Source organism: Periophthalmus magnuspinnatus, chromosome 12, assembly GCF_009829125.3.
Source record: "Periophthalmus magnuspinnatus isolate fPerMag1 chromosome 12, fPerMag1.2.pri, whole genome shotgun sequence".
In the NCBI taxonomy this organism is placed as follows: Eukaryota; Metazoa; Chordata; class Actinopteri; order Gobiiformes; family Gobiidae; genus Periophthalmus; species Periophthalmus magnuspinnatus.
In genome coordinates, this window is record NC_047137.1 from 14996043 (window position 1) to 15023998 (window position 27956).

At 39.4% G+C, this 27956-nt stretch overlaps 1 protein-coding gene across 3 annotated transcripts in view; it reads right to left on the reverse strand.

Moving 5' to 3' along the window:
* The window catches only part of chchd3a (coiled-coil-helix-coiled-coil-helix domain containing 3a), a 197420-nt gene that overhangs the window by 28559 nt on the left and 140905 nt on the right, over nt 1-27956 (reverse strand). For all 3 annotated transcript variants that reach the window (XM_055225583.1, XM_033976311.2, XM_055225582.1), the window contains one exon: nt 21925-21995. In XM_055225583.1, the coding sequence (XP_055081558.1) occupies nt 21925-21995 (71 nt within the window). The remainder of the gene's footprint in view (nt 1-21924; nt 21996-27956) is intronic.

The window sequence follows — 27956 nt, forward strand, 5'->3', positions numbered from 1 at the left end:
TAATCTTATAAGAAGTGAGTGGATTTTTCTTCCATTTGCAGTGCACTTTTCAATGTCACTATATCAAAGCCTAAGTGGACTGTGTGTGCATGTGTGAGGATTGCGTGTCTCTCGCTGCGGGCACAACAAAGCTCTTACGGCCCCGAAAGAAGAGATTTTTAAAGCGGTTATTGACTTCTGTCTCCTCGGCTGACCACCATCTTGTCCCCTGTGCGCGGGTTGCCGTGGCGACGGGATTGAGGTGAGCCCTAACCTGACAGCGGGGTCACGCGGCGTTGCTCGGATTGTCCCGTGACGCCGGCCCAATTTAACAGTAAATAAGAGATTCTAAACAAGAGCGGCATGTTTTATTGGCCTATTGTGTATTTGTTTTTTGTAGATTTTTTTTATGTTTTCTATTTTAATTAGCTGGACGTACACAGTTGAAGCAATATTAGTCCACGTGATACAAAGAAATTCAAATTTATTTATAACATTTACGTCTTTTAAAGCTACTTTCTGTAATTAAACTGGCTGACGTGCCTCTGTTGCATTCTCTCACTTCACCACTAGAGGCTGTCTGCGTTACTGCTGTCTGACATCGTGCTAGCTTTAGCCTAACAGAAGAAGATCAGAGGGCAAAGGTGAGTCTGAACAAAGGCCAGGTGAGGAACGGAGGGTGAAAAACATAAATAAACTTACAGATAGTAGCTTTAAGATTATTAAACGGCACTGAAATTAAAATTACGTAAGAAGCCAAGCCCAGTGTGTTATGATTAGATACAGATTTAAAAAGTAAAATAGCTAAGTAATATAAAGTTAATAATGTTACGAAAAGTGTAAGGAACTTTAAAACTTTGTTCCGTGTCATTTTATAAAGTGGAATTAAACAAAAAATAAACTGCTGCTAAACTGTTTGACTGGGGAAGAGGGGCGGGGTCTGGGGATGTAAAGAACGGTGTGATTGGTCTAACAGGTATCCACACTTTAAACTCCGCCCCCTTCCGCCAGGTGTTTAATCAAAAACACCTGGCTGTAATCAGGGAAGTCTTGAGCGATGTCATCAACTACTACTTGAAATCGCAAAGGTCACTGAAGACCGCACACACTTAGATTTACGGGTTTTTGACCGGAAAGCTACAAATTTTCCCAAAATTTTGCCAAAAGATGAATAAATATTTAAAACAGCCAAGTGAAGTGTTCTAAACCAAAAAAGAATTAATAATACCGGTAATTAGAATTTGAACAGATTGTTTAATTTATGTTTTGTGGTTTTAATAAAAGCGACTGTTAGCTTTGAGACACAGTGAGCTAGCTAGCGTACTTCTGTGCACCTATTGTATAAAAAAAAAACAAAAAAACTCTAGTACGTTCCAGCCGTTAACACCAACCAGCCAACTCAGTCACCTCATGAAACAAATTAAAACAAATTAATCATCAATAAATCACGACTCTGTTACGTTTCAGACACAAGAGTTTTTAGTTTGAACAAATACAAACTTAGCCACGTTTACGTTAGCTAACAGCAGGTAGGATTCTGCGTTAAACATGCTGAATTGGACCCAGTTTCTCGTTTCAACAATGTAACTGATAACAAGCGCCTCGGAGCTCTATGGCACCGCTCCTGCTTAGTTTATATCTGTAATTAACGGAAATAAAGTTACGAAAAGTGTGAGAAACTTTAAAATTTGGCAAGTGATACAATGCGCGCGAGTCTAACAGTTTACTTAGCCTGCGTTTGTGGCATGTTTTTGTGGGCTTTTTATGTTTTATAGTTTAATTAGTTGGATTTAAACAGTTTGAAGCGATATTAGTCCATGTGATACAAAGAAATTCAAATTTATGGTATAACATTTCCGTCTTTTAAAGCTAATTTCTGTAATTAAACTGGCCAACGTGCGCCTGTTGCATTCTCACACTTCACCACTAGAGGCTGTCTACGTTACTGCTACTGCTTTAGACTGACAGAGGAAGACCAGAGAGCACAGGTGAGTCTGAACAAAGGCCAGGTGAGGGAAGGGGGCGGGGCCAGGTGAGGAGGAAGGGGGCGGGGACAGGTAAGTGGAAGACAGGCGCCATCTACTGGTGAAAAACATAAATAAACTTACAGATAGTAGCTTTAAGATTAAGATTAAGGCACATGGACATGACAAAAAAGGTGGAAAAGTCGTTAAAATAGTGATAATAGTAGTAAAATATAAATAAAACACAATGACGAAGAGGAGGCCAGACCAAATATTAATTAAATATATAAATAATACAAAGTAGTTAAACAGTATCGTTTACCCAGCCATCAACAGATACAGAAAATTATAGAATATTGTCCAAATTTCTGAAAAGTTCCCAAGTTTTTTTTGTGGAGTAGCTTATCTTTTCATTTAACTCATTTAACAATTACATTATAGTCATTAATAACATTGATTTGTACGAAGTTTATTGTTTTTAATCGTGTTTTTTAACGTTGTACAGCACTTTGGGCAGCCTGGGTTGTTAGAAGGTGCTATAGAAATAAAGTTTGATTGATTGATTGATTGATTGATTTAACCATTGAGAAGCAAAACAAGGAATATCTGATTTCCACGATGGAGCTGTACAACATTTGGCTTCTAGAAAACAAATATTCAGCAAAGACAACATACTTTTAGGCAAATCTACGGAATACAGACACATTCAGCAGACACATTTTAGGATTAAGATTAATAGGGACATCCTTACCCACAATTCTACCAACGATGTTCAAAAAATGACCCCAAAATGACCCCAAAATGATGATATGAGGGGACATTTCAAGCACATTTTTACATTTCAAGCACGTGTCTGGTGTAGCTTTAAGATTTTTAAAAGGTTCTGAAATTAAAATTACTGTTAGAAGCCAAGCCCAGTGTGTTATGAATAGATCCAGATTTAAAAAGTAAAATATCTAAGTTATATAAAGTAAATAATGTTACGAAAAGTGTAAGGATCTTTAAAACCTGGGAGTCTAAAACGTCCGGCATTTCAAATAAAGCACAGTGTGATTGGTCTAACAGGTACCCACACTTTAAACTCCGCCCTTTCAGCCAGGTGTTCAATCAAAAACACCTGGCAGTCCTGCATGATGTCACCAACTACCGGAAATTACAAAGGCCACTGAAAATGCCGCACGCTTATTACGAGTTTTCGGACCAGAAAGCTGCAAATTTACCAAAAAAATCGCCAAAAAATGACTAGGAACGATAGATAATGCTATTAAAACATCACACCCACAGTTTAGTCGCTGTTTTTTGCGTTTAATTCCGCTTTAACGATGAACTAGTTGGTTAGGAAAAGGTTTCAAAGACGGTCATCTGGCATTTGAACGAGATGTTTCGAAGCCATTTTCAATCCGACGGCGCCGGTTTGATTTAGAAAAAAAACAGTTTGAGAAAAGAGTCGCCATCTGAACCCGGCCATTAATATGAAGGATGATTTCTACGGCAGCAACATGTTTCAAAGAAGTTGCAAAGTTCTGCGACGAGTTCATTATGAAAACAGCTGGAGGAGTCTTTCGCAACTCATCACGGTAATTGTCAACATTTGCGGCAGAGATCTGGGTATTAGGAAGATAAGATGTATTGGACGCGCGCTCTCTTCAAGACCTCCAGCGACACGAGAAGTACAATTATCACTATAAGGTATTGGAAATGAATCAAGAACACTTTTGATTCACTCGTGCAAAAGATAAGAAACGTCTTTTGGCAGAAGTAATAGAAGTAAACATATAAACAGCCCCAAAAACAGCTTCATACTCGCAATGTACACGCCGCACTTGCTACTAACGATTTCCGCTAACAAAGTGAACGCTGTAATCTTATAATAATGTGTTTGCAACTCATCAAATGTTCATTAATACAACATAAACTCAATTTCTAGTGTTTAACGTGGACAAATAACGCTTACCCATTAATTCCCTGACGAATCCAGACTCATCTCTCTGTAGTTTTTGTACAGTTTGACATCAGTCTGGTCTCCACGTCGTCTGTTGCGTCTCAAACGTGATCGTCCAATCAGATTTGTTTATTTCAGTGACACGTGTGAAACAAAAGAGCTCATTGGTCACCTCAGATGAACAGATTTTACTGGTTCGCTCATTGATTCCACAGAAATCTACCACGTTTTTCAGCCTCCTGTGATATGTTTTTCCTTGATTTTTTTCCAGTAGGAGGGACTCGTGCTTTTCCCCGATTGGCTAATCCACCTGTCAATCATGTCCATTTGAAAACGGGGAGATTCACCCAGAGATGACCTAGACTCACATCTTCGTAAAGTATTGGAGAAGAGTGTGATCTGGATCTCAGGCAAGTTCATAAATATTTCATAGTATATTATTGAGTTATGACAAAAACAAATAGACGAAGCTGCAGAAATGTTATTTTACTTTACAAAATTGGAGGGGAATATTGAAATGTCTTACTACTACTACTACTACTAAGTTTTATTTACATTTAGAAACATTATTTTGAAGGGTAAAAGCAGCACCTCAAAAAATCTTAGTCATCATCATTCCTACAAGTTCCTCATTATTGGAAATGCACGACCTGGCCAAAAAAAAAAGGTCACACGCTCTAATATTTGGTTGTTCCGGCTTTAGGTTTGATTCGATTTCGCTTCTGCAACGTCACAAGATTTATTTCCATCCAGTGTCGCGTTAATTTTCCACCAAGATCTTTTTTTTTTGCATTGATGCTGGTCGAGTCTGACGCTGCACAAAGCTTCTCCAGCTCATCCCAAAGATTCTCAATGGGGTTAAGGTCTGGACTCTGTGGTGGACGATCCATGTGTGAAAATGACGTCTCACGCTCCTGAACCAACTCTTTCACAATTTGAGCCCGATGAATCCTGGCATTGTCGTCTTGGAACATGCCCGTGCCATCAGGGAAGAAAAAATCCCCTGATGGAATAACCTGGTCATTCAGTGTATTCAGGTGTCAGACTGTTGCTGAACCTCGACCGGACCAACTGCAGGAGAGTCGTACCTATTTGCTTAGGTAAATCCAAGTGGCGACTTTTTTTTTTTTTTTTTTTGGCCAGGCAGTGTAATACGTAATAACATTGGCTTCTTAAAGGTTCTATATGATGCAAAATTGACACTTGTAGCTTTAAGTCGTGTTATAAAGTTGTTACCTCCTCAAAAACAGACCTGGAGTTGTGTTTTGTTTCATTCACACAGGTTTCAGTAACACTTTATTATCAATCTGTCTATATCTGCAAAGCTCAAAATGCTCTGTTCCACCTTGTGATGTCACGAAGTGGTAGTTTTCAAGTTAACAGCTATTTTTTTTACCTTTAGTTCAGTACAGATTGGCAATTCCAGAGCTGAAATGAATCCAGATGATTCTACTGAAGGTGTGTGGAGTTTAAAAACACACTGGAGCACTTCCTGTATTACCACCTGATGACATCACAAGGTGGAACAGAGTGTCTGAGGGAAGAACTCAGCCTAAATATGCAGGATTTGCGAGTTAAACATGTGCGAATGAAACAAAAAAAACACAACTCCAGGTCTGTTTGTGACGAGGAAACGACATTATAACATAGATCAGAAAATAGCGTAATATTTGCCCTTTAACGATGAAAAAATATAAAGAGAAAAGTCAATTGAACAGCTCCTTTAAATAAGCTAATCCTACAAATCCAGCGCCAATTAAACAGCTGAAACTATCACTACAGTTTATCAAATCAACAAACAAATCCACAATATTCATCTTAACATTATGACGCAGGAAAGAGTTCAGTTCCTTCAACCTACTTCAACTTTATTTTTTATTGCATTTATTATCAACCCCGCACATTCAAAGTCGTTATTTATATAGTTTTCCAAGCTTGAAAAATAAACCTGTTGTATCTGTTCTTCTCCCACACAGCGTGCAGCGGCGGCAGGCAGTCTGTCAGGGGCGCTCTTTTGACCTCTGCTCCTCCAAACACCGACGTTTTGAAGGAAAAACAATGAACCATTTATATTCAACAAGTTGCGCTCCACGCCTCCCTAGTCCACCTTTCCTCTGCAGGTTTGCGCGTTTGCTGTTGAGAATCGAGGTTGACGACGGAGGCTCCCTGTTATTGTCGGATGAAATTTGAAAAAAAAAAAAGATTTATTCACGAGAGCTTAGAAATAAACAAAACAAAAGGGATGAGTGTGCGGTCGCCGTGGGGAGCGGTGACAGAGAAGTGGCAGAATAAAAACGAAACGGGATTCTCTACGGCCAACTGCGGACGAGGAAGTAAATAGAAGTGATAATGAAATGTTTTTTGATCGTCGAGATGCTGAGGAACATTAGTGCGTCGCTTCAACAGGTGCGATTTGAACGAGGAGCGAAACGGAAGCGCTCGTACAAAACCGATATTGATTATAGGCTATTGAACTATTGGCCAGCTGTGAAATCCGCAATGTTTTTCGGTTCCTTGCGATGTTTTTGTTCCCCTTTTCCTCATAATCAGATGTGTTTGTCTCGATACGGACGGACCGCGCGTGTCGCTAATCCATCTGGTCCACGCGCTGGTTTAAAACGGCTTTTTCGGACGAGGAAGCGAAGAAGTTTGGACGAGGAAGTGAAGCAGTTTGGACGAGGAAGTGAAGCAGTTTGGACGAGGAAGTGAAGCAGTTTGGACAAGGAAGAGAAGCAGTTTGGACGTTTGGACGAGGAAGTGAAGCGGTTTGGACGAGGAAGTGAAGCAGTTTGGACGAGGAAGCGAAGCAGTTTGGACGTTTGGACGAGGAAGTGAAGCAGTTTGGACGAGGAAGTGAAGCGGTTTGGACGAGGAAGTGAAGCAGTTTGGACGAGGAAGTGAAGCGGTTTGGACCAGCGTCACAGGCAATCAGCTTATTCCGAGTTTGTGATCGTTCAAATGTTTTACGATTGTATTGCAAAACGGGGAGCGTCGGTATGATTTAGTCACAAAGTACTGTTTTTACAATAGACTTAAAGGTTCACTATGTAACTTTTCCGTTAGAGGGCGTGCTCGTCTCTGCTCGACTCCATGGAGAAGTTATCGCTTTGACTTTATGGCTTGCATTAACTAATCTTGCACGTGTTAAATTGCGACAACATACTGTGACAAATACGGATTCTTGTGGTTAGAAGGGTCGCCTCTCCAAAGATCTGATCTGTAACTTGACCTGGTGGAGTCTCCTGCTTGTGTCAATTCAGATGGAGGAGTCAAATAGTAAAAGGTCACGTTTTTTTATGCAGTGCTTTTCCACTTTCAGCGGTTTACATCAAATAACCCGTCACTCATTTACACAAACATTGTACACAGACACTGGGGGCGAGGGGGGGGGGTTAAGTGTCTTGCCCAAGGACACAACGGCAGAATTCATCTGTGGGAGCTGGAATCGCACCACCAAACTGAGCGTCAATGGATTTGATGATCTACCACTGAATCTTATGTCGAGTTTGGGATTATTCAAATATGTAATTTCACATCTTTGTTAATGAAATTTAAAAGACATTTGAGAAAGACTGAACTAAAACGCCGCGTAAAAGAAAAGCGAAGTTGATCAGAAGTGACACCGAGGAGGATGAATTCAATGGATTTAGTGATTTGGTGTGAGATCCTGAGTAAACTTGTTAGCTTTAATTATCTGGTTAACTGTTAATATCTTACATTAACATACCGTTACGTTACCGCGCTGTACTGATATTCAGCCTGTTGTTCTCTATTTTATTTTTATTATTAGAACTTGCCTTTAAATATAAAATGTCTGTTCTTGGTTTCGGATTTTGTAAAAAAATAATTCTACTCGAAAAAATGCGACTTATGTGCGTTTTTTCCTTGATTTATTATGCATTTTTTGACTGGTGCGACTTATACTCAGGAGCGACTTATATATATTTTTTCTTCATTATTATGCATTTTTTTTGACTGGTGCGACTTATATATATTTTTTTTCTTCATTATTACGCATTTTTTTGACTGGTGCGACTTATACTCAGGAGCGACTTATATATTTTTTTTCTTCATTATTATGCTTTTTTTTTGACTGGTGCGACTTATACTCAGGAGTAACTTATATATATTTTTTCTTCATTATTATGCTTTTTTTTTACTGGTGCGACTTATACTCAGGAACGACTTATATATTTTTTTCTTTTTCATTATTATGTTTTTTTTTGACTGGTACGACTTATATATATTTTTTCTTCATTATTATGCATTTTTTGACTGGTACGACTTATACTCAGGAGCGTCTTATATTCCAGAAAGCACAGTACTCATTTACAAGAGAAAAGTTGAGTAACGCAGCTTTAAAGCATAACACTACAACACAACCATTTCAATTCTGGACTCCTTTTGTGTTTCTCATGTCTGCTGTTTTGAATGTGCAAGTCTGTATTTCACTGCAGCATGTGAAACCTTTGTGTCATCAAATCCGCAGGGACCATTTGGACGGACACAGGGACCGAGCCTGAACAAAGACGCCCCAAAGCTGCGGCGAAAGGTTAGCGGTGACAGGGCTTGGATCGTACCACTCTCCACTCGTTTCATTCTGTATTCCATCTTCTGGCATAATCTCACATCTATCATTTTTCTCCATGCCTGTCAGAGCACATTTCAAAAAACTTAAGCCCCGTTGGGTCAGTGCAGAGACTTCACACACGAACACGTCTTTCATATGGATACACAACATGGCCGTATATGTGCACCTGTCTCTAAGGTCCAGGCATCAGTGTTTTTCTGTGTTCACTGAATCTAAAGCAGGACTAAACCAAGGCTGAAGGAGGGAGGAAGGAGGGAGGAAGTCAGAATCAGGAATGTTGTTGTCGTGGAACTAGGATTTAAAAGTCGATGTTAAGGAAAAGGCTCAGTGCTGGTGTTTGTACTGCAAGGATACTAACAAAACGCTGTCTTTTAATACAGTATAATTCGGGCGTGAGCGGAGGACACTTCTGTTTAGAAAGAGGGATGTTTGTGTCTCAATGCTAACGCTAATGCTAATTTTGAGGCATAGTAAATATTAAAACACCACAAACTGAAGTGTTCTACATGTAAAAATAACTGTGTAGTCTTAGTTAATTTGTTTATTTAATGTTTTTTTTCCCATTTTAATAAAAGTGATTGTTAGCTTTGAGATGATATTTTTAGAGCATGTGTCAAACTCAAGGGCCACGAGCCAAACGTGGCCCATCGCGTCACTTTATGTGGCCCGCGACAAAGTAAATTAAAAGGTATGACTGTCTTAAAATATGAGTTTATCCGGAGATGCTCAGTTACACAGACATTTTTTCGTATCTATGCAAATCCATATGCAATATTTGTAACTTGAATAAGTAATAAATACAGAAACGGTTAATTAACAAGATAAAAAAAAAAGTTATATTTATTTTACATAAAATTTGGTTATATTTAGTTACATTTATACTGTCTTACATTCACATCTGGCCCTTTGAGAGTGACCATTTTGCTGATGTGTGAAAATGAGACACCCCTGATTTAGAGTTTTAATTTAAGACACGATTTATTTTCAAACTGTGCCTGAAAATCGGCACCAATGTGGCATCAACACGGGATGAACATACCCGCAGGTTTAGAAAATAAAATGGCACCAACACGAGCCATCTGCTTTTATTTCCTTTCCTTTGATTTTGCCGTCTTTTTACGTCGACTAAGTTCTTCCCGACGTCGCACCATTGATTCTTTGACGGCAAACTTACGTGCACTGGCTCTATTTCCTTCTTTGACGCCGGATCCATTGCCTTTAACTTAAAAGATGCGGAAAATGACAGTTCAAAATCAAAACTAGTGTATTCTTCAATGCATAATCTTTGTCTGACTTTTGCGTTTACGGCTAGAGAGCGCCCCCCGGTGACCGTTAGCCAGTAAAAATCTCTAAATTAGCCGCACCATTGTATAGGCCCCAGGGTTCAAAGAGTGAGAAAAAAGTGGCGGGTTATAGTCCGAAATTTAGGGTATATATAAAGGAAAATAGCTGAAGTGCTAGCTGCTACGCTCAAAAATGGGAGGTGATCCATTGACTCTGGCTCCAATTCACTTTCTATTGCAAAACTGTGTCCTCTCTCTCTGTCACTGCTGCTGTCAGACTCTTCATTTTGCTCTTAAATGTTCATATTAACTCGCTCTACATGATCCTGCTGTTTTTATTTCACTATTGTGTCTGTGAGCGGGAAGGGGCGTTACCTTCAACCATCTCTCTCGGGATTGGCTCTTTGGTTGCTATGACACTCGAGGTCGCAATTCCTAATACGCAACTTGGCTCAAAATTCGCCGCTATAACTGCTAGCCTCGATTCGACTGGACGTCACACTCACTTAGTCCACTTCTTAAACCAGGTCAAATTAGATCTAAACCAGAACTAAACCAGAACTAAACCAAGACCAACCCAGTACATGGCGGACCTCGGTATTTCATAAACTCAGCGTACACATATAGTAAATATTACCTTTTACATGTATGCGGTGCAGTAAAGGTCACCCGTTTAGCAGTGGACAGCCCGATAACAGCAACGACCTGGATAAACCACTCGTGCGGAATTTGACAGCGTATAAATCAGATGCCCTAGCGCCGGTCCGCGTTCCTGTGTGTACGGCCGGGGACTCTTATCTGAAGTGTCAAAGCTAAAGTGAGTAAAAGCCTCGCACCTCCGCGTCCCCGGGAGCCGCTAGAACCTACAGTGCTGTTGTGTTATCGCCAAGATGCTGTTTTTTTTTGTTTTTTTTATGTTACGCCACTGTCTTTTGTCTTCAGCTTCCAGTTGTAAATGACACAAATATTTTATAAGGATAATTTTTCATAGGCTGGAGTTTGAAAGCAATCCCCACAGCGTTCAAGGGAGCGGCAGTATCTTACAGAAAAGAACCAGCGAAAGAGACAATGTTTGCCGTCGAGTCTCGTTCAGTTCTGTTCTATGCAAGTTTATTTCTATAGCGCATTTGAATACACTTCAGCTGACCAAAGTGCTTCACATAAAAGTCAACAGAACACTTCACAAACATTTTAACTTTGGATGTGCATATGTTGGCGGTAGAGCGACGAGATTTTCAAAACTCTAAACTGGGACACACTCGGGTTTGGGATGGTTGGGTTCGTCCATCCATTTTTTTTTACCTCATGCCTGTGCGGAATTGAAACTAATCCACTAAATAAAACTGGCAAAGCAATAACTTGTGTCTGTCGGTGCTTTTTTGTTTTGTTTTTTTGCCTTATGCTCATTTTCAAGCTCGTTTTTCTGTATTTTGGCCAAAGAAATGATAATATATTCCCTACTTAAATGTTGGCAGGTGTCAGATTGGTCAAAAATAGCGACACATTTCGGCACATTTCTTGAATAAAATTGGGATAAATCACTGTTTTTTGGATAAATCTGGTGGGACAGGGGACACAGGGCGTAAAACGGGGACTGTCCCGGGTCAATAATGACGTCTGCTCACCGTAGTTGGCGGTAAATTAATATTGTCGGTATCAACAGATTTTTTTTTTTTTTTTTGCCATGTTACTAGTTTCGTCTTTAATCCACAGCGTTAGCCTACATTTTAAAACAGTTTTTCTTTTACTAGTGTTCTTGTATTTTGTTGTTTCTTATTAGTCTAGAACAAGAAAATCTGGCAAAAATCACTTTCTGTATCTCGAGCACGTCTGAAATACTTTAAAACATGGCTACGCTAGCTAGCATGCAGTGTCTCAAAGCTAATGCTAACCTTTATTAAAAGCGTAAAACATAAAATAAACAACAATCTATTAAAATACTAATAAAAACACTACCCAATTACTTTTATATCTAGAATACTTTAGTTTGTGGTGTTGTTTTAATATTTATTACGCCTCAAAATTAGCATTAGCGTTAGCATTGAGACACAAACATGTCTCTTTTTAAACACAGAAGTGTCTTTGGTGAAGTTTTATTTTATTTGTGTCGTGTTTAACATATTGTCAGTGACATCCACACACAGCTCCCTCATCTTTAAATATTTATTCATTTTAGCGTGACTCTACAAAAACCTCAGAGATAAAACTGGACGGGAAGTAGTAACGCTAACAGGAAGTAGTGACGCTAACAGTGATGTGGCCAGGTGCTACTGAGTCTATTAATTATCAAAACTAGACGTAAGAACTTGAGACTAACCTAGGACTTAAAACGGTTTTGAAGAGGGAAAAATATTATTAATATCCCTAATTTGGAACCCAACACAGATAAAATTCTAAACTAGATAAATAAATATGAATTAAAACAAAAGTAGACATGTTATAGACAAATTTGTTTCCATTTGTTTGACCACCGAGCAGGGAAAAAAGTTCTAAGTGATCTACAGACTCCAGAGAACAGCAGACCTCAGTTCCACTCTGCTCTCGCCTCTCTAGTTATCAAATGAAACCACAGTCGGTGTTGTTTTGTCCATAGGCTCCCATGCCGTCTGCATCATTATGTTGTATAAACCCAGAGTCGCTTCCACCGCGTCCGCCCACACCTTTTTAACTGGAGCGATGGCCACATGTTCCGCGGCACAGCTCTGTCTCTTATGATTCAGTTACACAGAGAAAACATCATTGCCAAAGGTCTTTTTGTTGAGAGACGGGAGGCGCTGCTGTTTACCGTCCAGAAAACAGCAGCGCAAGGACAAACGCTGATGTGGTTTGAGGACTGGATATGACGAGACGGGGTTCAGGTGAGAGCAGCGCATCTTTACACAGAAGCGGCTCATTTCTTTAAAGAGAAAGCGTGACAGTATGGGGTTTAAATGGCATAAATGCTAACGTACATATTTAGATCAGCATATTGTTTTGAAATGGCTTTATCAGAGCTGCAAACTGGAAAAAGTCTAATGATTATTCTTGTAATTGCACGTTATGGCTGTTATAACATTAAACAGTGTCAATATGGGGCAAAAAAAGGGGGTCTGGAGGAAATTATGAACAAAATCGATGCAATTTCCAACAAATATGGTTATGCTTTTACTTCCCGGTAAATAAAAAGTAACAGTAGCTCAGTTGGTTGAGTGTTCGTCCTCTGATCTGAAGGTTGGCAGTACGAAACCCGAAACCCACACTATTTGAGCTGTAAAGAACGAGCTGTGTCCCATATAGTCTAGTTTTACCAAAGCAGAATACACTATAATGTACAACCCCAGTTCAAATGAAGTTGGGACGCTGTGTAAAACTACCTGTTGAAAATCGGTGGCGTAGTGTGAAGCGCAAAATTCAACAATGGAAACCCCGGACTGCTGAGAAACTGAAGTTGTACATTCAGCAAGAATGGGAAGGTTTTCCTCCTGCAAAACTTCAACAATTCGTGTCCTCAATTCCCAAACGGTTACTGATTTTTTTAAAAGGAAAGGTGATGTAACGCAGTGGTAAACATGCCCCTGTCACAGCTTTATTGGAACGTGCTGCAGACATCAAATTGAAAATGTGTTAATATTTGCATAAAAACAATAAAGTTTATCAGTTTGAACATTAAATATCATGTCTTTGTAGTTTATTCAGTTCAATATAGGTTAAAAAAGATTTGCAAATCATTGTATTCTGTATTTTTATTTTTTAAGTTTTACACAGCGTCCCAACTTCATTGTACATCAAATTGGATATACATATTCTCTGATCCTGTTCCACCAGATTATACCAGAGTAAACAAACAGAAAGAAAGTTTCACTAGACTGAAGTGGAGTTCAATGCTGTTTACACTTAACACAATGTTTACTTACAATAAACTGATTAAACTGTAGCTCGAGTCAAACTGAGACTCGTCATGCTAAAATTAGACACACTTTTGGCATGTAAATTCGACTAAATGTGCTTAAAATTCCATGTTTTTGAAGAGAAATAACGTCACGGCAATTAAGTGCAAAGAACATTTAAACAAACAACAAGTCACAATCAAACTTTCATAAGGAGCTGTGCTTGTACTAACGGAGCTGGGGTGAGCGTTCGACAGTATTTTTACTAAAAGCAATTAAATTATGTGAAATAGTAACATCAAATACTGCCACTTTACATCAGATTGTAAATTTATAATTCTGTAAAGTTTAAATCGTTTACCACTAACTCCAATGTGACGACAAACGCAACTGACGAAATGAACTTCATACCAAAATCAGACGCACAGTTCAAATTTTACGCACTTGTCAGTTATTACCAAAGTTAAACCAGACCTATTCTGCAAACTGTACTTTTCAGAGCTTTTAAACATCTTGTACTTTAGTTGTTTCTTCTCATTTACCCTCTGAAGTCGTATTTGGAGTGATTCATCCATATTTGAGCAATCTTTAATCGCTTTGACGACGTTTTGACGTACATTCTTTAATTTCATTTTCTTAATCAGTGATACATGTAGGATGAAGCCATTTTTGTACAAATAATTAAAAAAAAACGCTACTCGTTAAAGTGATGTGCAGCTATCCATAGGGGGCGCCAACAGCTCCACGTCGCTTTGTTGTGATGATGTTTACGGCGACATCAGCTCCCATTGGACACCGCAATTTTCTAACGTGTATGTCAATGGATTTGTTGCTTTTATTAAGTCGTTTTTGATGAATATTGCGATTTAAAATGTGCAAATTCTAACATAATGATCGACAGGTGTCACAGATTCATGTCATAAAAGCCGAAATAGAGCTGTACTACGCCTTTGACACAGCGTTTTTTGTTGTTTACCATTCAAATTATTGCAAAAACAACAGTCTTCAGTCGGAAATTTCATCCCAAAATCAGACGCACATTTTAAATTTTACTAAACACACCGAAACTATCACAGACACGATTTATTCAAACGAACAAATCTCAATCAAAGTGTCATAAAAGCAAAAAATAGAGCCGTACTGAGCCTTTTCCACACTATAAATCAATTATGTGTCAATAAATGATAACTCATCCTTGCACGGCTCACTAGTGCCCCTTCAGGTCATACTGTGGGTTTATTATTTAAAAAAGGAAATACAAACCAGGCTGATTATCAATAAATTCCAAGATTCCAAGCTCCACTTTGATGACTTTTTGCAAAATCTTACTCTTTCACTCCAAAATTAGACGCCCTCTTCAGATTTTATGCACTTCTAAGAGCAGAAATCAGAAACTAAGCCTTTGACATGGGATTTTTATGATACAAATCCTCTCTAAATGCCTCCAACGTCCTGAATGCCTCCTGAAAATGGTAAAACGGTACATGGTATGGTCGAAATACAGTAACTTTACATCAAATTGTGAGTTTGCAACATAGAAATAGAAAGTGAGCATGGACGCACTTCCGGTTCCATTTACTCCACTGGCTCCAATTCGCTTTCTATTGAGAAACTGTCGCTCCTCTCTCGTCATTTTGGTCTTAAATGTTCGAATTAACCCGCTCTACGTGATCCTGGTGTTTTTATTTCACCATTGTGTCCGTAACTCAAAATATGAACATTAATAAAAGACAAATCCGGCGCCTTCTTTTCCAGATGTCGCTCCGTCTAGCCTTAGCAACAGGTTTGATTGACAGCGTCGCCAAGAAGGGGCGTTACCTTCAACAGCCTCGCTCTGGATTGGCTTGATTATCTCTCAACTTTTTCCAAGCTAGACTTTGAGAACTTATCACAAACAAATCCTACTCCAATGAGGTTCATCAGATCTTTCAATAATTTAGTTAATTCGATAATTTAATAGATTCTTTTTTCAGCCAAAGGTTTAGTTTGCTTTCATACCTGACAGTTTGGACACGTGATGTTACCGCGACGTGTCCGTTCAGCTGATTTAAACAGGTTTTAGCGGCGTCTTCCTACCGATGAAGGCAGGACGACAGCGCCATCTGCAGCCCGACTTCTTCAGGACAGTATCCCAGGTGTGTGACAATAAAAAGCCCCCGTCGTCCCGGTTTAAAGTCCTGAAGACGTCGGCCATGTATCAAAACAAACTCACCACGGCGTATAAAGAATCTATTAAAATAACTACAACTTTCAGACCAAAATCAGTCGCTCATTTCAAATTTTACAAACATTTTCCCGTCTTGAGATATACAGTAACTACCGCAGACTTATTCAAACCGTCGAGTCTCAATCAAACTGTCATGAAAGCAGAAATGGAGACGTCTTTTCGGGAACCATCTTCTCCTTGGCTCAGTGCAGTGAACCATAATCTATCAGCCCTAATCAATCCACGAAGAACTATCAATCTCTTTACAGCAAATCTGACACGGTCTTGAGTGGGGGAATGAAGAGCTCTAATAAGAAAGATGTCATCTCGCACGGTTTATGCCATCGCCGCATTAACAGATCAAATGTTCTTTTTATCAAGTGAAGATAGACTCTTCGCCTTGCTCCAAATTCTCTCGGGTCATTTTCAATTTTGACTAAATCAAAAGCCGCGGCGAGACAAAAAATATTACTATTCAACCAAGGCCGCCGATATCATCTTATCATTGCATTAGCAGAAAGAGAGGGATGGAGGAGAGCGGCGTGGAAGTGAAACCACGACTCCCATGTGCCACGGCGCCAATGTGAACAAACAAACTAATCGATACTAAAACTAATAAGCTAGGTACTCATTTGAGCAGGTATCGGTGCTAAAAAAGACACATTCGCAGGACAGAAATGAACCTTTCCTGAAGCTTTAGAATGATCTTGAGCTGTATCAGAACAAATATAAGACACGTAGACTAATATACGCCCATGGACCACGACCTAAAACCCAACGACTGTACAAAGAAGTCGACTAAGTGAGTTACAGCGGACAATTTAGAGCTGAGTTCCATGTTTGGAAGTCTGACTGCGAGTATCATAGCAACCAAAGAGCCAATCCAGAGCGAGGATCATGTAGAACGGGTTAATACGAACATTTAAGACCAAAAATGACGAGTCTGACAGTTGCAGTTACAGAGAGAGGGGCAGAGATGGACAGTTTTCCAATGTAAAGTGAATTGGAGCCAGAGTTGATGAGCACACCCATGCTCAGTTCCTATTTGGAACGTAGCGGCTAGCAGGTTAGCGATGTCCATTTATATATACAGTCGATAATACTACACTGCATGGCCAAAAAAAAAGTCGCCACCTGGATTTAACGAAGCAAATAGTTTAGGGTTGGTGCAGTTGGTCCGGTCAAGGTTCAGCAACAGTCTGACACCTGAATACACTGAATGACCAGGTTATTCCATCAATGGATTTTTTTCTTCCCTGATGACACGGGCATGTTCCAAGATGACAATGCCAGGATTCAACAGGCTCAAATTGTGAAAGAGTTGGTTCAGGAGCGTGAGACGACATTTTCACACATGGATTGTCCACCACAGAGTCCAGACCTTAACCCCATTGAGAATCTTTGGGATGAGCTGGAGAAGCTTTGAGCAGCGTCAGACTCGACCATCATCAGTGCAAAAAAAAGATCTTGGTGGAAAATTAACGCGACACTGGATGGAAATAAATCTTGTGACGTTGCAGAAGTGAAATCGAATCAAAGCTAAAGCCGGAACAACCAAATATTAGAGCGTGTGACCTTTTTTTTTGGCCGGGCAGTGTATGATTTAATGTTGAAAATCACATTATATTGCCTAAATCGAAAAGGAGTTTGGAACGTTAGCATCGTGACAACACCACACCCACTTCACATGTAAACAAATGAATCAAACTAAGCCCGTTAAATCCATTAACTCCTCAATCTGAACCGACCACGCCGCGCTGTAATACCAGACCTTGCCGCCATTTCATTAGCGCACGCACACACGCACGCTAATGCACCTTTTATAACCCAATCAGCCAATCACAGCGCACCCTGCAAAGGCCTGTGTCACATGATTACCCGTACTTTAACCCAGCGTTCATCTGCAGTTAGCATTGTCATTTCGCGTTAATGTTATTCTGTTGGTTTTTTTCCATTCTTTAATGTGATCTGGGAAGCCTCAGCTCCAGCTTCCATGAGTCTAACGCTAAACCCCCCGTGGGCTAAGCTAATCAGTTTCCAGCATTTCTGAGGGAGACAATGATCCCAGTGTTAGCGCTGGCTAATGACAAGCTAACACAATTAGCCTAGCCTCCCCGGAGCACGCCTCAGAGCCAGTGCACATCGTTGCCCCACCTCCTGCTGGCTCCTCATCCACTTTTCCTACATTACTATGGAGTCTAATGGCCCCTAATAAGAAGACAGATGGATGCAGGCGGCGAGGCATTCGCGCCGTTCTTGAGTTACTCGTGCTGGGGATATGTGCACATCTATGACCGCACGGTGTTTAGCGTTACCCCTCTGCTAATGGTCTCATTTATTTACAAGTGTGTAATAGTATTGGACATTTTAAAGGGCAGCACCCATGTGTTTCAACATTGCTCTAACACAATATCTAATACTATAAAGGCCTAACATAAAATATCACATTTATAAAATGTAGTTTGAGTATGATTTATCGCACGAGTCAATGGGCTTATACTAAGGACGTGTTTATCAGTTATAACAAGGCCTGTGGTCCAATGCATCCACCCATTTTCTCCTGTTTGATCCAAGGCCCAAGAAGAATAGTTATTGCTGAAGTAATTTTGTATTTTGGCTTATTTTGGGCTTATTTTTGTCTTATTTTGGTCTTATTTTTAGATTATTTGGGCTTATTTTGGTGTTATTTTGGCTTATCTTGGTTTATCTTGGGCTTATTTTAGGCTTATTTTGTCTTATTTTTGCCTTATTTTTGTCTTATTTTCTCTTAATAAATACACATACCAATGGCTTTTAATATAAACTTCATGAACATAACACAAATAGTGTAAATTATTCCTCCAAACTTTGACCTCTGCTGAAAACTGCATTATTTTACTGATAGCCAACTAGAGAAATCTCAATTTAAGGTTTTCATTGATGATTTGAAGTGATTTGATGCCAGTTTGATTAAAAATGTGATCCCTCGTTACAACTATTTCATGATTAACCAATGAAACAAAATTAAAAAAAGGTTTCAGAGTTAGTCATGTGGAAAATGGGTTTGCAATCAGGGTATTTTGACGAACATCCAGAAGTAATTTTCAATTTTTTGTTACTGGTCTGAGACACTGGGATTTATAAAGCGCAAAGCTAAAGAAAGTCCTGCCCCTGAAAGAGAGAAGTGTTAAAGTCAAACTGCCCTGACGTGATAAACTCATGTGTTATTCTACTGCGTTATAATTTACTTTTTAAACCTTTTCTACCTTGTTAATGGAACAAAAATACTCAAGTAAAAGTAAAAGTATCACATGAAAAATCGAGTTAAGTAAAAGTATCAAAGTACCTGTTTAAAAATTAACATAAAGAGTAAAAAGTAAAAGTATTTCATGCAGAATTTAAGATCTAATAAAGCTTCAAATGTAGTGATTTTGATTTATTTTTGCTTGCTCAAATTATGAACGTGTTAAAAATAAACCTTCAGCCTTTTCAGCAGGTCTCAGAGAGTAATAAAAAATACTTTTACTTTTCAGACCAGTTCAGAAATGTAGTGGAGTAGAAAGTACAGATACTGCTCTCAAATGTAGTGCAGTAAAAGTAAAAAGTATCTACTGTAAAATGTACTTAAAGGGCACATATTACACTATTTTTTTATGTTATAATGTCGTTTCCTCATCACAAACAGACCTGGAGTTGTGTTTTTTGTTTCTTTCACACATGTTTAACACTAATATTTAGACTAAGTTCTTATTTGAAACTGAAAACACTCTGTTCCACCTTGTGATGTCATCATGTGGTGATACAGGAAGTGCTCCACTGTGTTTTTAAACTCCACACACCTTCACAAGAATCATTCGGATGATTTCAGCCCTGGAATTGCCAATCTCTACTGAAGTAAAAAGGTAAAAAGGTAAAAATTAACGTGAAAACTACCACTTCATGACATCACAAGGTGGAACGGAGCATTTTGAGCTTTGGAGATGCAACAGACTAATAAATGAGGGTTACTCAGATGTGTGAATGACAAAAAACACAACTCCAGGTCTGTTTTTGATGAGGAAACATTCAAACATGCCTTAAAACCCACAAGAATCAATTTATTTGTGTAATATCGGACCTTTAAGTAAAGTACAGATCCCTAAAACCTTTACTACTTTCGCTCTATCGTAGACGCTTTGGAAACAAGACCGTCTTAAATCCAGCTTTGATGATCCAACCAAAGGTGCACGAGATCGCCAGCGCTGATCGGACGTTGACGGTTTGTGCTGGTCGTGTTTGGACGTTAAAAGGCCCCTGTCATGTGCCACGTTACATCACATTACACAACGTCGAGTCTTATCGCCAAACCACATCATCAACATGAACTAATGCAGCCGGCTAATGCGCTCGTGATTGAAAGCCTGAGTTTAGGCTGTGGCTTCACTAATTCAATAGACTAGACAGAGCAAGGACGAGCAACCTTAACCAAGCCGCAGCGTCAGACTGGATATTGTGGTGTTGTCGTACAAAATATACAAACGTTCAGATCGACAAGTTGAAGAATATTTCGACATCAAGTTGTTTAAAGGTCCTATATTACACAAAATTGACTCTTGTGAGCTTTAAATCGTGTTATAACGCTGTTACCGCACCAAAAACATACCTGGAGTTGTGTTTTTTATCAGTCTGTCTACATCTCCAAAGCTCAAAACGCTCTGTTCCACCTTGTGATGTCATGAAGTGGTAGTTTTCAAGTTAACTCGCTTGCTACCTTTTACGTTTTGTTCAGGAGAGATAGAAGAGATGGAACTCCAGGGCTGAAATGATCCAAATGATGATGAGTGAAGGTGTGTGGAGTTTAAAAACACAGTGGAGCACTTCCTGTATCACCACCTGATGACATCACAAGGTGGAACAGAGCGTTTGAGAGAAGAACTCAGCCGAAATATGTAGGATTTGTGGGTTAAACATGTGTGAATGAAACAAAACACAACTCCAGGTCTGTTTTTTGTTATAAGACAGATCAGAAAACGGCTTAAAATGTTTCCTTTAACTGATTGATCCGACAAAAACAAAGTTAAAATGACTTGAATTAGTTTGATTGGTTTGCAGTTGTTTTATGATGAGTAAAGACGGTCACAAAAAAACATAAAAAAAAGAATATTGTGTTACTCAAGCAGTCATCCAAAGAATGGCGACGTCATTGGGCGCCCAAGTTTCTTTTATTAAGTCGTTTTTGATTAATATTATCAAGTTCCCAGTCTGACTCGTGTTTTCTGCTCGTTTTCCCTTCCCATCTGTGTCAGAGCCTGGAGGTGGGCGGAGATTCGGGCTCCTCCCACACACACCTGCAACTAACTGTCAATCAATCTGCACCTGGGGAGGACAAAGTGACCCAGGACCTGAGACTTAGCGCCAGATCGTCCACGTATCCACAGTGGTCTCATGTTATTTGCATTTTGCCGGTCATTTCTAAGTTGGATGTTTTTTTGCTCCTCGTGACCCGCTCAGCTCCTCTGTCTCCGACCCAGCTCTCCACAACCGCTACGAATCTCACCTCGTCTCTGACCCCGCCGCCCACGATCAACTATCCGATCAATCTACCTTCATTTGCACATTTAAAAAAACTGTCAAATAAACATTGTTAAACTGTTCCCTGAGTTCTGTCTCTTTGGTCAGTCGTTACACCAAATTGTCACAGTTCTGCCTTTTGTTTTTTTTGGTTATCCCCAGTCCAGTTTCGTGTTCCAGTCCTTTGTTTGCTGCCTTCCTGTTTTCCCCGCACCTGAAGTTCGTTGTTAATCAGGGGAGTAGCCTTTACGTTTTTCGAGTGGCTGGATAAGACATGCAGGCTCTTTAATTTTCGAATAAACTGTATGTATTCACCAGGACGAGGAGTTTTCCGGTTTAAAATGAACAAATTATAACACAATGATCCACGGGTGTCATCGATTATACCTTCTACTTCTTTAAATGATCTTACTTAAAGCTCACACTGCAAGCTCTACGTGTACGCTTAATTTTAAAGTTTTTGTTTTTGAAAATTATCTCGGAACACGTCGGACATCTTCACTCATTACCCCCTCCCCCCCCGTGCGCGCGAGCTTACGGCTTTATAACTCTCAAAGCACTTACTTATACTTGGCGTTCACTTCATCCGCTGCTTTGTGGTAGTTTTCAGTGGTGACCTTGTAGAACTGCGCGCTCTGTAGACGAAAGAGAGGAAGAGTCAGACAGAGCGAGAGGGAGAGAGGGGCAAAGTGAGTACAGCTGTGATTATAATCTTCTATACAAAAAAAAAAAAAAATCTATCCAATTTATTCCACGCCGCCATCCACTTTTCGATTATGGCAACGAGGGAACACTTTAGTACGTGTGCAAGTCCAATATGGCGGCTAAAGCTTGCCCAAGACCATCTACCGTCACTCAAAGTATATTAAAACTTTATGAGAAGGTGCCTGAAAGATATTGGGGTCAGACGTGGTAAATATTTAGTTATTATCCTTATAAGTGCGTTTTCGGTTAAGAGAGTGGAGCCAGCAATAAACGTTGGGGGCTTTTTAGTATCAGCTTTTTTTTTATTGTGGCTATTTGTACGGGAGTGTATACGAGCTTATGCAGGCACAAAAGACTCCTGTAATAACATGGTGCAATCCTGTAAGGGTCAAAGGTCGCTGTTGGACAAGATGGCGGAGCAGCGGTCATAATTCCCCAGTGACCCATCGCAAATGAACCCACTCAACGGGAATTAGCTCGTCGCACGCGTCGCTCGCATTAAAACGCAAGCCTCCACTGCAAAAATAAATAAATAAATACGTGGATTTTGGCTCATTTGAAACCTCAGAATCTACAGACGTCTTCGGTTATTAAGATGAAACTGATAAAAGATGCGTTCGTTAATGATGGGCTGCAGGTGCTGGCGTTTTCGTGGGGAGTAATCAGATCAGAGAGCAATTTTAGGTTTGTTTTTGGACTGGTTTTAGGCATATGTTGTGCTCGTCATTATGGTTTCTGATTGGATTGCAAAATGTAAACATCAACACCTTTTATCATGCCACACGTTTTTGTAATTAAGGATACAAAACATTAGAGTTTTTATCAGTAAAACCACTATTTCACATCAAAATTAACATAATAATTTACGTCTTGTGCTAGATATAAAAAAGTATAGATACAGTTGTCCCTCACTATATCATGGTTCTTCTGTATCGCTGATTTTTTTAGTACAATTTAGCATTTTGCGTTCAGCCAAATTTACATAAACGTTGGATCGCAGTGTGACTCTGAAGTGCTGTACGTTTGCAATTTGTTTTCTCCCCGACAAAACCCACAATGTCGATGAAACATTCCACACCGACAAAGACGCCTACGGAGGTTTGAACTTTGAGAGAGTTTAAACGAGAGAGAAATGTGAGAAAATGTTAACGCCTGTGTGAGAAAAGTGTATAAAGTGTGTGGTGAGGGGTTTTACAGACAAAAACATAGAGAATAATGTAAAAAATAAAGCTGATACTTCGCGGATTTCGCCTATTGCGGGTTATTTTTAGAACGTAACCTCCACGATAAACGAGGAACCACTGTATACCAAATAATGAAGTGACTATTTACCGTTCATAAAAAGAGATATTGTAAATCCAAGTTATTTTAATGACGCATTATTTGAAGTTGTACAGGGAATTTCAAGCCTAAGAAGTCCAGAATGCATCTTGGAAATAGCCTTTTGAGAGCTGAAAGTAAAATAGATTCTTTAAAATTATACACTCACACTTTATTTTTTTAAGTTATTATTTTATTTTATTTATTATTTTATTTTATAATATTTTTCTTCTTCTAAATAAAAAAAATATACACTCACACTTTATTTTATTATTTATTTTATTTTATTATTATTTTTTTTTTTTCTTATAATATACACTCGCACTTAATTTTATTGTATTTTATTTTAGTTATTATTTAATTTAATTTATTATTTAATTTAATTTAATTTTTATTTATTTATTTTTTCTTCTTCTAAATAAAAAAAAATAAAAATTCTACACTCACTTGTGAATGAAAAAACAAAACTACAGGCATTTTCTTTTTTTTTTTTTTTACTAGGATACAACATTTAAACATCTAAAAGTAAAAAAGCATCAACCAGCATCTCTCCAACTTTTCACAACAAGTTAAACAAACAAAAAAAAAAACAAAAAACAAAAGAAAGATGTGGCTTTCCGAGTATATACCACCAAGTTTATAACAACAGGTCTAAACTTGGACTAAACCAGATCTAAAATTGGACTGCATCTCCATTCTACCTCTAACGATGAAATTCTCCAACCGAACATCTGCCCAAAAAACACCTGAAGAAGCTCACGTATCTCCATGTCCAGCAGTTTGAGAAACGCTGACGTGGACGACCCTTTAACTGACACAGATCGTTCGTTTTTTTTGCAGTGCAGCCCGTTTACTCGACTGGCCTTCGCTGATGGTTATAGGCCTGTCCTGAGAGGCCGTTATGTCGTTTATGACGGAGCAGTGAGAGGCTGTAAAAGATGATGGATGCTTTGATTGAGACCTGCGAGTTTATGTAGTGTCGACTAAAACAAATGGATTTTAATAAGGCCTGCGGCGGCTCGTATTGCAGAGGATAAAATATGCACGTTAACGCTCGTGTTTAAAAGGACGTTTTTATGTTGGGAAATACATTTATATCGTTAGTAATAAAGACTTAATTTATAATGAACAAATAGCTTATTGAGAATGAATCGGGTTTAGTAACTACCGTAGTGACGTCAACCACGGCGTTCGAGTACAGCCAAATGAAGCTCGTCGAGGCTAGCAGTTATAGCAGTGAATTTGGATACGAGTTCCTATTTTGCAATTCCGACCACGAGTATCATAGCAACCAAAGAGCCAATCCGGAAGCGAGGATGTTGAGGCTGGTTTAGCAAGGCATGGGCGCTTAGCAACGCTGTCAATCAAACCTGTTGCTAACGCTACCAGGGACGACCTCGGGGAAAGAACGCGCTGAATTTGTCTGTTATTAATGTTCATATCTTGATTTACGGACACAATAGTGAAATAAAAACCCCAGGATCAACATAGAGCGGGTTAATACGAACATTTAAAACCAAAATGACGACAATTTTTCAATGTAAAGTGAATTGGAGCCAGAGCCGATGGAGCCGGAAGCGAGGCCCATGATCACGTCCTATTTGGAAGTTTCCTAGCGGTTAGCAACGTCCATTAGCTACGAACAAATTAGGTTAGCGATGAACATTCTTACACTAGTTATTATTGGTCTCTACATCTACCTCTATGACCTCTATTTTATTTTTAAGCATATCTTTTTTTACTTTATGCATGCCCTTATTTGTATTTATACTAGCTATATCTCTACTTTTTTTAGATTATTATTATTATTCAGTATTTTATGTTGCATTTTATCACCGAAGAAAGTTCCTAGTTTGTGAAGTTGTGTCTGTGGTAACTACTTAATCCACTAATCTCTTAATTAATCAGTGTTTTTATTGCTCAAAAACACCAGTAAGTAGTTGCGTCACCTTCTTGTCGCCATGGAGATAGAGAAGTTTAATAAATTCAGTAACAGACAAACAGGTTTTGGACCCTTCTCCAAAAAAAAGCCAGATACTGCATCTTCAAAGGTGCATGGCATAACTTTTCACCTACTTAAAACCATAAAGAAATGATTGCTTTGCCCAGAATGCTACACAGAACGGCATTAAAACCTAACGTCTCCATGGGGACAAGCGGTTGGCGCCACCAGGGTGTTATTATTGGTCAGAGCTGTGGAGAGCAAGCCCACTCACAGCGAAAAAAAAGTGTGTTTTCAAGGTGTTTTTCGACCAACAGAAACACCTGTAATGGAAACGCTAGAGACGTTTAATGACTTATCGTTGAACATTACAGGCGAAGTGATCTCCACGGAGACGAGCAGGTGGTGGATGCTTCTCCGAAAAAGTTAGATAGCGCATGGAGTAACTTTTTAGGTGGATGTTCTGCTCGTCTTGATAAAGATATTCTCGTTTTGCTCAGAATGCTCCACAGTACGGGATTAACCATAGGTAGAATCATCCAACCAAGGTAGTCCTGATGAAGACGGGTCCCAGAGGAGATGGTCCAGTGACATTTCAAGGATGGGTCAAATGCAGAGGACAACAGCAGGACAATAAAACATATCTACATATACGAGGGTCATTCAATAAATACGGTGAATTTTTCGGTATAAGGACTTTTAATACAGTTAGAAGCTTACTTTTTTTTCCCTTTTTTTGTTTTACTTGTTTTTCACATGGATTTAATTTGTTTTGCAGATAAAAAAACCCAAAAAACTTTGAGAGTTTTGGCGATTAACAAAGATGGCCGCCCAAGAAGATCCAGGATTGAACAGCGGTCAGTTATCATGTTTTTGGTTGCTGAAGGTGCAAACCCGTTGAAATTCATAGGAGAATGTCAACTGTGTATGTTTTTTAATCTGCAAAAGAAATTAAATCCATGCGAAAAACAAGTAAAACAAAAAAAAAAGTAAGCTTCTAACTGTATTAAAGTCCACCATCGCTAGTGTAAAGTATTTTCTAGAAATGTAGAGCAGTGTGGGAGGCTTAAAAAGACATGTAGACAATAACATAACACCTATTTTCTGGTCATTTTGGTTAAATCCCTTCTTCATCTGTAGCCCCTCCCACTAAGAAATGCGTGACCCTCATTTTGACCAGTTCTAGACCAGTGTTGTTCCATTTACTAAAGTTTCTTAAAGTGTAACGCCGTGCAGACCAGAAGAAGACCCGCCTTACACCCTGTCCTGTTTGGCCTTGACTCCGCTTATCCAGACCCGCCCACCGGTTGAGCTGCACCTGGAATCAACCGGAGAATAAAAACCCGGGACACGCACCACATCAGCGACCGGTGGGTTTTCGTTAGTTGTTTCAGTTGTATCCACTTGTGAACATTATTTTGTAAGAATAAACCTAATTTATCACTTCTTTTGGACCACGTCTCCACGCTCCTGTTTTGTTTAACATCATTTCGTTATGTGCCACCACCCCGGGACAAAACATACATATTGAGAGACACTATAAAAGTTGTCAACGTGCACATCTCAGGACTCTCTTTCTGTCTGTTCCGTAGTCTGTTGCTTCTTTGTTCACTTTACCTGTGTGGAATTCATTAATTAAAACCCTTCTGATGACTTTATGTTTCAGTTTCTTGATGCTTACACCGGAAACGAACATCATTTCTGTGTAATCCCTCAGTCGTCCAGGTCTGATCTATACCACAAGACGAAGTTTAAATCCGTCAACTGGACAAATTGTTGTGAGAGTGAAGACGTTTCGCTGCTCATTCTTCAGTTTTGAGAAGTCAGGGAGGCCACCACTCTTACAATTTGTCCAGTTGACCGATTTAAACTTCGTCTTGTGCTATAGAAACGAGCATCCTTACGCTAGTTCTTAATGGTCAGATCTGTGGAGAGCAAGCCCAGTCATAGGAAAAATCCATGTTTTCAAAGTAACAGAAACACCCGACAGTAGCTCAGTTGGTAGAGTTTGTCCACTGATCCGAAGATTGGAGGTTCCAATCCCGTTCTCGTCATAAACATCATTGGTAGAGCGGTCAAATCCACGGACGTTCAGGTTTAATGGTGCGATTCCAGCTCCAACAGACACGTACACTTACCAAACTAGAAACGCTAGATACATTTAAGGCCTCATCGTTGAACCTCCCAAGCGAAGCGATCTCCACGGAGTCAAGCACCTGGTGGACCCTTTCGGCAAAAAGTTCCACAAAAAAAGTGCGTCTTTAATGACTGTCCGAGATGCTCGTGACACCTCTACGAGACAGATGACAGATGCCGTGCCCGTGGTGCGATTCGCTCTCAGCTAACCTCCTGTAGCCGACACATTTATCATAGTTTGGTTAAGATCAATAGGAATGAACTGCACTGCTGAAGAGATCGATAGGCGTGTGTTGCCGGGCGAAAGAAGATGAGACATGACAATAGTGACAAAGCGTGATGCAGTTTTGAGTCCTCTTCATTTGGCAGCCACTTAAACGCAGAGAGCTAGCAACGATCCAAGACGCTACACATTCTGCACTTCTGAACATCGTTTACACTGGGGGTACTGTAGAGCGTCGATACAGGCACAGCTGCGCAATATCGAAATAAT